Consider the following 13,027-nt stretch of genomic DNA (forward strand, 5'->3'; position numbering starts at 1 on the left):
TCAACACGCGATTAAATCTAGAGTTGATTTGATGTGGATGCGAAATCTGACAGTTGTTCATCTCGAATAAGGCCCTAGGGCAGTCGGCAGTATCTAATGTCGCGCCGCATAACTGATGCAGTAATGCTGTCTTAAATTTGGTGTAGTCTGAATTCGAACGGTACCTTAACGGTAATTTTACTTACAGGCCTATTCGGATTTCGAGATAATCACAAGATCTTGAGACGATTTAGAGATCAACTTGATCTACATTAGATATCAACAAGATGTGACTTGGATATCTAAGTCATAACTTGTAGAAATCGTTCAAGAGGACCTCCAGAATCGCGGAAACGTCAAATTTGACATATCTATCTTACAAATATCTTTAAATTATGCGTATTGGAACTTGTTGAAGTCTAGTAGAAATCTAATTCATTTTCCGAATCGAGCCGTTAGTTGGGACCAATGTATTGTTCGCCGATCACAATTTATGACCAGACCTAGCGTTTTCTATTACTAAAGTGGGTCTAGTCTAGCATTATGTTTAACGGCAGACTTTTCTCCAAGGAATAATCACTTGCATGGAATTGTGTAAGTAAACAGTAAATATGTTTATACACTTTATACTCGACAGTTAGGGTAATTGCGTCAGTTTACCGTCCGGTGCCGGACGCACTTGACGGACTAGCAAATAATACATTTAATTTATAATTTGGTACTTGCGAAATATAATTTTTATAAATAAATTGTTAGATATTAAGGATTGCAATAAGTCCAAATTTGTGCAGTAATGAAGGTTTATATTCAAATTTCGGTAAGTGGACGAAAACTAGAGCCGGATGAAAACTAGCACAATGACCCTATATCCAAGTACTTAATTTTATGCGAACGATGCTATTAATCTTACAAACAAATTAAACTACAAATATTTTAACGTATTCAATCGTTGATACATTTCATAATTTTATAATTACAGTGTAAAAACTCAAGGGACCGGACAGTTTTTGACGTTATAGAGAGTTTTCGTTAAATAGAGAGAAATGAATATTAAAGTAAACCAACTAGGGTTGTTAGGGGATGTTATAGGGAGTGAAACGTTATACATATATCGAGTGACGTTATATGGAGTTTACATGTAAATAGAGAAATTAATAAACTTAAAGTGCTTCCTACATACATGAGCTTCCTTACTTAATACATAATAAATTGTATGGGAGGTATGGTAAAACTTATTATTAATCAATTTAAAACTCGCCTCAAACTTAATACTTTGAAACTTTTTTTTTCTGATATAGGAGGCAAATGAGTCGACGGATCGCCTGATGGCAAGCGATTACCGCTGCCCATGGACACCCGCACCACTGATAATACTCTACAAGAGGCGAGTTCATACTTCATATACGAGTATAATTATAGTTTTACAAATAGAAATGAAGCTACCTCTTGATAACAAATGTCAAGGACAAATAGAACCCATTCCTTAGGTAACCATTGAGAAACACGTCTTTACTTTATAATTCTTCATAAAAACAAGTTAGAATGCTTCGCTTGTGGCCAGAAAAAGAGTCGTTTTTGAGCAATTAGTCACTAGGGATAAGCCGAAATATGACATTGACGGATACGTTACCTGTTCCAATGCCACCCTAAAATTAACTTTACTGATAACGCTTTAAAGTCTAAAATAGCTTAAAGCAGTGCCGTATCAAGTTCTTATTATTCTCAGTGAAGCAATGAACGGTCGTATGAACAATAAGTTGGTACAAGACAGGAAAGGCTCTACAGTAGCGCTGGAAGGGAGCCAAAGTGAATTTCCGATTATGGTAAATAATTGAGAATGGAATTGTGTTTGCCAAGTGTACTTTTGAGAAACATTTAAGAGATGGAACTTACAAGTACGATCATGAATTGTAGAATATGTATAAGATTGGGGTGACATCGAAAGCGGAGTAATTTTGAAAATCGCTTATTATCCACTAAACCATTCCATATTTTGGCAACACTTAAGCTACCGCAACGCTTACTAAGGCATGTTGCTTAATGCTTACTGTTACTAAAGTAGAAAGTGCTTTTATTTTAGTAGATATGCAGTTTTCAAAACTATCTCAGATTCGAATAATATACCTTGCAGGTGTGTATATAATATAGGTCTTCACTAGGTATAAAATGTTTTTTTTACTGACAGAGTAATAGTACTGTGTCACAAGGGAGCAAAATGACATAATTACGGCAAGGGCGTACATTTAATCCTAAACGAAGCGAAGGATTCTAAAGTAGTATCCTGAGCGTAGTGACGTATTCAAGTGTGTTTACGCCCAAGATGGAAATAATTTTGCTACCATGTGGCACAGTATACTGCTTTTCACATCACCTATGAGGTACGAGTAATTATGATGCAAAAAAAAATTTAACATAGGGTCCTAGAACAGAAAAGTGTTACTTTGATCCCTCCTAGCAGGGAAGAAAAAGCTAAAGTAAAGTGTTGCTTTAGTGATTAGTAGCACCGCCCATAATCTCTCTGCTTTGCCTTAAGGTTGACTGGTAGAGAATGCTTTTGGCACTAAGTTCGCCTTTTGTACGATAAGTTTTCTATTGTGCAATAAAGTTTAAATAAATAAATAAAACACCCTTTTTCGAATTGGTGATGTGAAAATGATATACATAGATGGAGCTGGTAGTCATATTAATAATATCCAGGTAAAGAGTCCTGAACCCCTGTTTTAAGTACGATGAGACTCATTATGGGCAGGTGGGTTCAAAATGCAGCATAATTACGTAATCACAAAACTGTTTACCGATATTATTGAATTACGGCATTTTTAGTTTTACACTACCAAAGAATTTTAGACTCTATGTTCAGTGTGTAAAGTACACAATCAAGTTGGACGGAAGTAAGTATTTTACTTATCTTAATTACTGTGTATTTAGGTATAAGGGGATCCTAGACATACAGACGTCAAAACAAACATAATGCATTCATGTCAGTTAAAAAATAACTTAAGTCATTCATAACTCATCCCTTACTTTATTCGGTTTCTTCAATTGTCGATCGTCAGTCGTTTATTTTAGTTTATATGTATAGTATTATAATGATATTGCGGTAAGATTCACTAATTCAATGTATATTTTTTATGTATACATAATTCATTGTGTCTGCTACACACATTGGTAAGTTAATGTAAATTTCATAAAACGTGAACAAAACCCGGATTTCGTGAAGTAAATAATATATCTAAAACAGGCTATAAATTTCCGGAACGTATAATTTGATAGTCCTGAATTAGAACTTTCCTCTTGTTTCATATAATTAAAAGGCTTTCAGTGACGAAGTTTATTATTAGCGGGCATACTTTGACTGGGTTAGAATTTATATTATAACTTTACAGCGGACATTGCTGTTCTAGTACAAAAGTTTTAATGGTAATCCCCGTTCACATATAATGTTAATTAGTGATTAAGTAAAGAAAAAGCCTGTGTGTTTTATGATTGCTTTTGTGACAAAGCCAATGGCTGAACTGGGGTTAAGATAACAATCGTTTACTGACATGAAATTGAATGTATCGGAATGACAACATGAGTCACTTAACTGCAAACTCGGGTAAATCCATCTGTCAGATTATACGATTTTGGTATTAATAAAAGGTAATAGGGTAGATATTTGCTGAGAGGGTCGAATGAATATACCCGAGTTTGAAGTTAAGCGACACACAATGCAAATGTAAAGTTTTTATAAAATATTGTAACTTCACTGGACCCATGGACTTGTATCCACTTGACAAAGTCTGCGTTGGAATTATAAACGATGGATTATTTCTTGCCATCGCTCTCTTAACTAGAGACGGTATTTAACGTATGTAAGTGTAGTAAATGCTATGGTCTCTTATCCATTTTGATATATCTAGGGATATAAGCTATATTTTCGATTAGTCGTCGCTATGACCATAATTAAAAAGTTGAGTTAATTACATAAAAATTACTTATTTCGTAATTTTTATTTACGAAATATATAATCTATATCGAACTTACTTACTGTGTTTTCTTACATGAGGTTGTGTCGTTCACTCGCATGTTTCTGTCCTTCATAAAATCCCCGACGTATGTGAAATTACGTTGTTTCAGTGCGGCCCAAATAATAGAACATTATACAGTCATGAATACAAGTGGTCTATAAAACGAGTGGACACCGGACACGAAACAACGCAAGCGAAGCACGTGGACATATCTAAAACACCCTTGTCCTAATGTGCTACAGTTAAAACACTGTATCTCCATATGAGATTTGGAGCACATACGTCCTTTTTACTTAGCTCGAGTATTGCAGATACGACTGTTTAAACTTGAAATGCATGTTACGTATGTATTCAGTAGCGTACCACTCAACAGAGTGGTCAGGACCATAAATATGTAAATTATATTTGCCTTTGCACTTTCATCACTCGAACAATGTTTGTGATTTTTATTAATTTTAACATTGATCGTTATGATGGTTGTCATAATGGAGTCGCAATTGTAATTATTTGCGTTTTATTAATGAAACGAGTGTCGTTCAATGTTTTGATACTTGATTGGGAAAATACACTGTAAATACAATAGTGGGATAAATGAAACAAACTTTATGTTATTTATCTACTCACTTCGTGTTGAATGTATTTACATAGAAGTATTTCCAGTTTATTTTGTTTTATCCCATAGTTATATTTACTTTTGTTATTTTATCCACAAAGAGGTTAAAGTGGTTATTGTGTAAGGTTTTGAATAAAAATCAATATTATAAATCTTCATCTTTTAGTTTTATTTTGTATAAATAACGCCATATTACCGACACTATGATCACTTGTTTTTTGCTATTTACAATACATATTCTACAGCAGTCTTTAAATTTTATTACGAAATCTATACACAGGATAACGAATAGGCAATAGTACAATTACATAGATTTGGTATAGCACTTAAGATCTAATAATTACAATATTTACAGCGCACTAAATTAACATTTATTTACATAGTTTTGACTGGAAGCGGGGCGTGGGCCCTAGACTAGGTAAGCTTGCACGGTGTTGCCCGTATCCACCAGGGGAGGCGGGGGCGGCCATTGGCGGAGGTCCCGCCGCCTGCCCGGGGCCATCCCGTGCTCCAAGGATGAATAGTCCGAGTCTATGGAGGAGTAAATGTGGTCTGAGATCGGCCTGCCATCAGGCCCGTACACCACTCCTTGCGTCTGTCTCACGACTGACGGTGATTGACGCACCTCACTGCTGTACTCCGGCGGCGCGCTCGCGCCCTGTCCGCCACCTATCACAGGCGATTTATCAGGATACGGGATCGTACGATTCCCACCGTTAGGCACCGAAGAATCCAACGTATAAGTATTTATATTCTTCCTATAGTTGTGGCTTCGCCGCTTATGATTCGGCTGGGACGAATCCGGCATCATATACCTGAGGCGCTCCCAGAACCTTTTTTGTCCCCAACGGAGACGCGATCCCGTTTTGAGATAAGGCCGTAAATCGGGGTCGCATATTGCGTCTGCCACCACAGTACACTCCTCTATTAGCACCAACTTATAAATGCACCCTTTCAGGGCATCGTGCAACCCTTGTCGGAATTCGTAGCGAGACCATTCCGTTTGCATGAAGTTTCTTGTGAGCACGATTATTATTCGCTTGGAAGCTTCCGCCGCCTCGACGACCGGCGGCGCGCATTGCATGTATTGCGCCCCGTGGTGCGGGATATCTCGATAATGAAGACAGAGGTGGTAGGATGGATTTCCGTTCTCTAACTCAGCCGCTAATGACTGCACGACGAACTCTTCATCCTTCGGACTGTAGCATACGTACGCGTCATACAACTTCTCGCTTTCTTCAAAAGCTCCCGCGAACGAGAACACTCTTATGCCACAGTTCGTGTATAGCCACACTCTGAGCGAGTCTCTAAAAAGGAATAGTATGACGAGCGCCAATAAAATTAACATAAAACCGGTGAGCGTCGAGACCATCATGGGAACATAGTTCGACACGAGCATGTTACCGATGACTGAATTATCGGCGTAATAATCGCTGCAAGCGGTGCCGTTTAAATTGAGCTCTTTTTTCTGCGGCGGTTTCGCGTCTCCATTCCAACACCATACGTCGGTTATGTCAATGATTTTTTGCGCGTTTTCAGCCAGGTATGCGGTTAATTCTTGCAAATAGCGGCATTTGCACGACCACAGGTTGTTACCGAGCGACAATGCTTTCAAATTAGGGTTATTATTGAATGTCCACACGCTAAAATCGACCAGTCTGTTGCCGTCAAGGCGTAGGGTTTCCAAAGATATTAACGTCAGGAAAGTCACGTTCACGATGTGACTGATTAGATTATTTTGCAAGAATAGTTCTTTCAAATTGCTCAACTGGTGGAATTCGTATCCTTTCAATTCTTTTAGCTTGTTATTTCCCAAATGCAAAATTTGTAAAGCATTCAATCCAGCAAAAGTTCTATTCTGAATGTTGTCGACGTTGCTATTGTTTACATAAAGAGACCTCATCTTCTGTCTTCCAATGAAAACATGGTTTTGTAGTTCCTTTATATTGTTACCGTCGAGAAACACTTCTGTCGCGTCCATGGGTATTTTATGCGGTACCTCTATTGAAGATTGTCCGGAACAGTCGACGACGTTTGTATTCCACAATGGGTCGTGGTAACAAGTGCAATTTTGAGGGCAGGTCATTTCACAGTCGCACGCATCGTAATCACAGCAATGACAGATCGCAAAACAATGAGTCTCATATGCACATAGAAAGTCCGACGACTTGAGATTCGTTAAGGGCACATGGGTTCCGCTACGAGTGTTTGTCATTTTACACAACACGTTTTCTAAGTCCATTAACCGCGGGTACTGCCTCGTGGCAGTCGTGTAGTTTACAATTTGTAACCATTCCATTGTACAATCACACTTAATAGGGTTTCCGCCTATGTAAAACTCGGGCAAGGTTTTATTACTCGGCACTGGCGCTAATCGCAAACTGTTCTGATCTAAATGCACTATTTCGTTAGCGTACATGTCCACTCGCGTTAAGTTTTTCTTTTCGTAAAACGTATTCACATGTATATTGTTCAAATAGTTATTATTTATAAACAACAGTTCAACACTATTCGGTATGGCCATTGGCGATATTTCCGATATACGATTATGGCTTGCGTCCAAAGTCTTTATACGGATTTCGTCTTGTAACTTGTAGTAGTTGCCTAAATGTTCGATATAATTACCGTGAATGTCCAACCACTTTAAATTACTAGGCACAAATGCGTAATCGAACCACACTAGATGATTCTCCGACAGGTTGAGCCACAGGAGACTCGCCAGCGTGGAGAAGACACCGTTAATGTCCGACAAGAAGTTTCCGTCGAGTCGTATGGCTTCCAATTGGGTATTGCGGCTAAATGTCCCTCGCTCGATCGACTGGATCTTGTTTTTTGCTATATTAAGCACTTGTAGGCTCGGCAAGTCCCAGAACATTCCGACGCTCAAGTTTCCAATTTGATTGTCAATCAACCGAAGCCCGGTAAGCTGATTCAGGTTTTTGAACGAACCATTTCTAAAGTCTGTTATTTGATTTTCACCGAGATCAAGCGTTTTCAGAAATGATAGCTCCCACAGCGCTTCAGGGACGTCTAAAAGTTGATTAGAACTTAAATCCAACTCTTTCAAGTCCGAGCAATTCTTAAAAGCTTTACGGTCGATGTTTACTAGCAAATTATTGTTGAGGGTTAACTTGCTCAGTACAAACAAACCGTTAAATAAGTTCTCATCAATAGTATGCAGACGGTTCTCAGCTAAATTCAATGTATGCAGATTATAAAGCGGCAAAAATGCATTGTCTTCAATGTATCCAATGGAATTGTTCTTTAAGTTCAGTATTTGCAGGAAGAATAGATCTTTAAACGTCTTTCCATCGATTCTTGTCAGAGCGTTATTCGATAAGTTTAAAACAATAAGTCGTATCAGTCCCAGGAATGTTCCGTCGTCGATATGGTTACTGGTAAGCTGGTTGCTTGATAAGTCTAAAACAATCAACTGCTCTAAACGATGAAATATGCCTCGAGCCAGCTCAAATAACGAATTGTCGTTGAGATACACTTCACGCAACTCTCTGGCGTTAGCGAAGAGCCCCTCCGGCAGTGTGTGAAGGCGGTTATGTGATATGTTTAGCACTCTCATAGACACAAGACCGTTGAATGCTTCACTTGATATGTCAGTGATATTATTATGTTGCAGATATAGCGACTGTAAGCTCCTCAGTTTCAACAACTCCGAATCTTCAGGCAGAGACTTTATCTCATTGTGACTAAGATCTAGATAGTGTAAGCTCGAGCCACATCCCTGGCCCAATCCCAACTGGCCAATTGTCTTTATTCTATTATGCGTCAAATTCAATGTGTTCAAGTTTTCTAAGGAACAAAACACACCGGAAGGAACGAATTTGATGTTATTTTGAGCAAGATCCAACGAATGCAGTTCCGATAATCCATTAAAAGTGTTCAAAGATAACTCTAAATTCTTGGTAGGACTCCACTCGAAGTTTTTCGAACGGAGCTTCAGCCTTTTAAGTTTTCTCAAGTCTTGAAACGTGCCGTCGGGAACTTGGAGAAGTTTGCAGTTGTTTATTGACAACTCCGTGAGATCTGGAACAGGGCTGAAGTAGTGGCCCCGTAGAGAGCTTTCGAAGAGCAGGAGATGATTGCACTCGATGGAAAGATGTCTAGTATCCGAGGATACAGTGGCGATACCGGCACCATCGCTGTCTAGAGTCCGGATCCTGCACAGGACACTGTTGTCCGCGGCACCGGACACTTTGATGCATTTGTCCGAGCCGTAGGGCAGCGCGGCCCGCCCGACTTGCAGCAGCGCGCAAATTACCACCACGGCGTACATTATGAAGCTATATCACAGACTCCTCATTTCACTACTGAACGTCTCATAAACACTCTCCTCGGGTCGATATCACCATTTCCGAAACAAAGTCCGTAGTACACTTGACTGAAGAAAAACTCGCTAACATATCACTGCACTGTGGTCCTTATTGTCCGTTGTGCTCACAAATATGGTTTGAATGTGAGTTTCACTGAAGAATTGGGTTTATCGTTTGAGATCAGGTCTGTTGAATATTTAGTGCGTATTTTATAAAGGCCGGCGTGGACAGTGGGCACGACCTCTTCGCGGCGCGGCTGCGGAGCGACTGACAAGCGGAGAGCTTGACTTGTGGAAGTGGCAGTGGGGACGCGCAACTTTACCCCCCGCCGCCTGCCCCTCGGTAAGCTCGAAGCTACGCTCAACTTGGACCCGTGCTGCCATCTAACGTCGAGTAGCGGTATTGCGGCGAGTAGTGAAACCACGATGCATTCGATAAAATCGTGATTAAATTCGTGCATACAAGTGGACTAGTTTTACAGGTATGGGTTAAAATGTTGTTAAAAAGTGACGATTTGTGAGTTTTCTAATGAATTTTGTTTAACAAACTTTTATAAAACACATAAAACCATAATGTTAACGTAACGTTATTAATCCACAGTTATGCATAGGTACATTTAAAAGATAGAAGAGATAAATAGGTAGGTAAGTACTTTTTGTGAGAATGACCTTAAATTAATTACTGCTTTCAAACTCTTTGAAATGGGCTAATTTCCGAAGTTTTTACAATCTCTTTGTTTATCTTCTTATTTTACCTAGGATTATTCCAAGTTACGTGATAAGTTTTGTGTTTTATTTTCACATAATTGCTCGACGCGGTCCCAGTAGGTAAGTACATGTCATCTTGAAATTTAAGTAATTGTCAATAGAGGTGACAGCAAGGTGTCATCCATTGGGCATTAGGATGTCGAGCACTATATAGTACGTTTACCTTAATTCATTAATTTGATGGTAAAGATATAGAAACTTATTGTGCCATAATATTATGGAACTAAAAATACCGTACGTGTATCGCGTTTCATGATAAAAATCATCCTTTGATGTGCTTTGATTATCTTTTCATGCAAATCACCTAAACGGCGACCTATATTCTAATGTCCCACGTGACTTAGCCACGTTAAGCCCTACTGGGACGGAGTCAGGCATAATTTATGGCACCCTCTTACCTCAAACATCTTTGTAATGTAAAATTCAGCAAAGGTATACCGCGACGCCTCTAAAACTGTGAAGACTTGTCTTTACCAGAGTAGATCTGTATTGAGTCGTCTAACTTGGAGCGACGCACTAGCGTCTTCCGAGCGTCGGCGTCTAGTCAACTCTATCGCGCTGGCCACGACATTGCGCGACTGGCTTCGGCTAATGCGACAACCATAGGTGAGAGCGAGACACAGCGATCAGACCTTTCGTTCCCACCTATGGTTATCGCCTTAGCCGAAGCCAGTATCGCAATTTCGTGGCCAGCGCGTATGGCTGCTGCTCGATGCAACATTGGCGCAACTGCGCAGCGAAGCCATTTTCCATAGCGCTGACAAGACCCCGACGCTCAAATGACGCTAGTGTGGGGTGGCCTTCACACGAACCCACCGCCAAAAAGAAACCCGCCCATATGATTGAAATTAAGCTCTCATTTTAAAACGACATGCTTAAATTACCTACACGTAACTTCGCATGAACATTTACGTAACAAATATGTATGTCTGGTACTAGTTTTCGTAACTAAAATTTGTTATAGGTACTGAAGTTTTGTATGTAAAGCTTCTACTCTAATTTCGTTGTTACATTTTTAGAAACGATATGGATTAGATATGTCAGTGTCAAATGTGACGTTTCTTGAAACAAAAACGTCACTTTTGACACTGACATATCTAATCCATATCGTTTCTAGATCTATTAATTGACGTAAAGTTCGAATCGGGCAGGCTGTCAATTTTCTGTGCCTTGGTCGGTAAGTAACAATTTGGCAGCATTATGAAACAGGTGTTTTTTAAACGTCAATCGGTAAATGTTTGGAGATAGGTTACTCTGATTTTTCTTACACTCTGGCTTTACTTTTTAGCGCTATTTTCCTTCAATATTTTCTAGAACACGGATTCACTTTGCCTATGTTTTATTCAGTAATATAATGAAATATGCTTTGATATTTTACATAATATATGTTGATTTCAATATTCTAGATGTGGGCAATATTACGAAAAATGGTATTAGTTCTTAGAGTCTTTCCGGCCAATTCGAACGTACACTGATATCAAAATGGCATCTAACTGGTGTCATTCAGTTATCGTGGATTTCGCTCGTATTTATACTCATACTCATTTATTCATAAAGCCAATTTACATATCAAATAAAATTAGAATTATACAGTTAAAATTGAGATCGTGAATTAAAATTATATATACAATTGTAATCGAAAATTAAAACAAAACTTATTCACATGTCGAATTAAAATTAGAAATAGTTTATAAATTAAAATTGAGATCAATATTAAAATTACAATTAATATTAAAAACAAAGCCGATTTACATGTCTAAATAATATTGAGATCGAAATTTAAAATAGTATAAAAACAAAAGTCAAAAATTACATTTAAAATTAATATAAAAGTAAATGTGATGCGATTTTAAGATTAAAAATATACATGTACAGTCACCTGCAATAATATGTTACGCAACGAAGGCTGCGAAAATATCTGACACGATCTTATTTGTAGTAATAAGAACGTGTCACATATTTTTGCGGAATCGTTGCGTAACATATTATTGCAGGTGACTGTACTAGCTTTTGCCCGCGACTTCTCATTGGAAAAGGCTTATTAGATTTTTTATTACTTGGTTAGTGACTTCTAAGCCAAAAGTCTCCCTTATGATGATAGCAAACTATGTACCTAACTAGGTACATATAATTATGGTGTTGAAACTCTAGGTCCATGGGGTCCCAGCGCGCATAAGTTGTTCGCAGAAATCGCGAAGCGTCTGGTTGACGTAACTGGTGACCGAAGAGCTGGCGGCTACCTCGCACAACGTATCAGCATTGCGATACAGCGAGGAAATGCCGCCAGCATCCTTGGTACAATGCCTCAAGGGCCTATTTTAGATTTAAGCTAGTTATTAATTTCGTTTAGTAGTACCACTGTATATATATTGTATGTAAATAAAGATTTATTTAATTATATGCGTACTACAGTATATTTCATCAAATAGTCATGGGTTTAATTTGACCCAACTTGCAAATAGACGAAGCATCTATACGAAGAAAATCCGTAACAGAGATGCATCTTTTTTTTTTTACTTTTTATCTAGAGCCCAATTGAAATAGCGTGCTTGCCTAGTCTTTTTAGGCAGCCGTGGCTAGAGTCACAAAATGAATTTCTCGTAGTCGAAACATATTGAATTTTCTCTTTACAAACATACTGCTAGTACGCTTTCGAAGTTGTTATAAAGCCTGAACTAGATTTTGGTTTACGAGTGAATCAACTGATTTTGGTTGTTATGCTGTCCTGTCAGCCAGGGGACAATAATCACAAAATTTATTAGACGAACCGGTAAAAGAGAATTAGCCGAACTCATTGAGTAATTCAAAAAGTAACTGAACTTAATTTATCTAATAAAGAAATAAATTTTTCACCTCAGCAGCTCGAACAAGGGTACTTTGCTTCTTAAATCGCATTTTGCTCACTGAGTGTGTCTCACTCAGTGAGCAAAATGCGTTCAACATGCGGGGTCAAATACAAGTTCGATATACTTGGGTTCTATTATCTCTGTCCCTCTAGGTATGTTCTCACTGCTTAGGGTGAACAATTTTGTGTACCTACTACACGAGATCAAAGTTATTTACATCTCGTGCGCTTTTGAATCCCTTACTACGCTCAAGATTCTAAGTTAGATTCACTCGCTACGCTAGTGAATCTATTATAGAATCTTTCGCTTGCACGGGACTCAAAATAAGCACTCGAAGAAATATCAAACTTTGATCTCTTGTTGTACAAATAACTATAAATAAGATCCTAAAATCGTTTTTAGTTATAAACCGACCTGAGTAAAACACATAGTTCGTACGTCCCAATTTTTGTGTAACTAGTAAAGAAACATTTTGTTACTGTTA

The 13,027-nt window shown here is 38.4% G+C and overlaps 1 protein-coding gene across 1 annotated transcript; it reads right to left on the reverse strand.

Moving 5' to 3' along the window:
• Positions 1 to 4,747: 4,747 nt before the first annotated feature.
• On the reverse strand, positions 4,748 to 9,265 carry LOC134794406 (toll-like receptor 7). Its single transcript, XM_063766214.1, has one exon. The coding sequence runs from the start codon at positions 8,891 to 8,893 to the stop codon at positions 5,012 to 5,014; it is 3,882 nt and encodes a 1,293-aa protein (XP_063622284.1). The 5' UTR covers positions 8,894 to 9,265; the 3' UTR covers positions 4,748 to 5,011.
• Between the last annotated feature and the right edge of the window lie 3,762 nt (positions 9,266 to 13,027).

The sequence above is a fragment of the Cydia splendana genome, chromosome 10, assembly GCF_910591565.1.
Source record: "Cydia splendana chromosome 10, ilCydSple1.2, whole genome shotgun sequence".
In the NCBI taxonomy this organism is placed as follows: Eukaryota; Metazoa; Arthropoda; class Insecta; order Lepidoptera; family Tortricidae; genus Cydia; species Cydia splendana.

Coding starts and splice junctions, on each gene's coding strand:
- LOC134794406 (XM_063766214.1), bottom strand. CDS start 8,893: ATGTACGCCGTGGTGGTAATTTGCGCGCTGCTGCAAGTCGGGCGGGCC.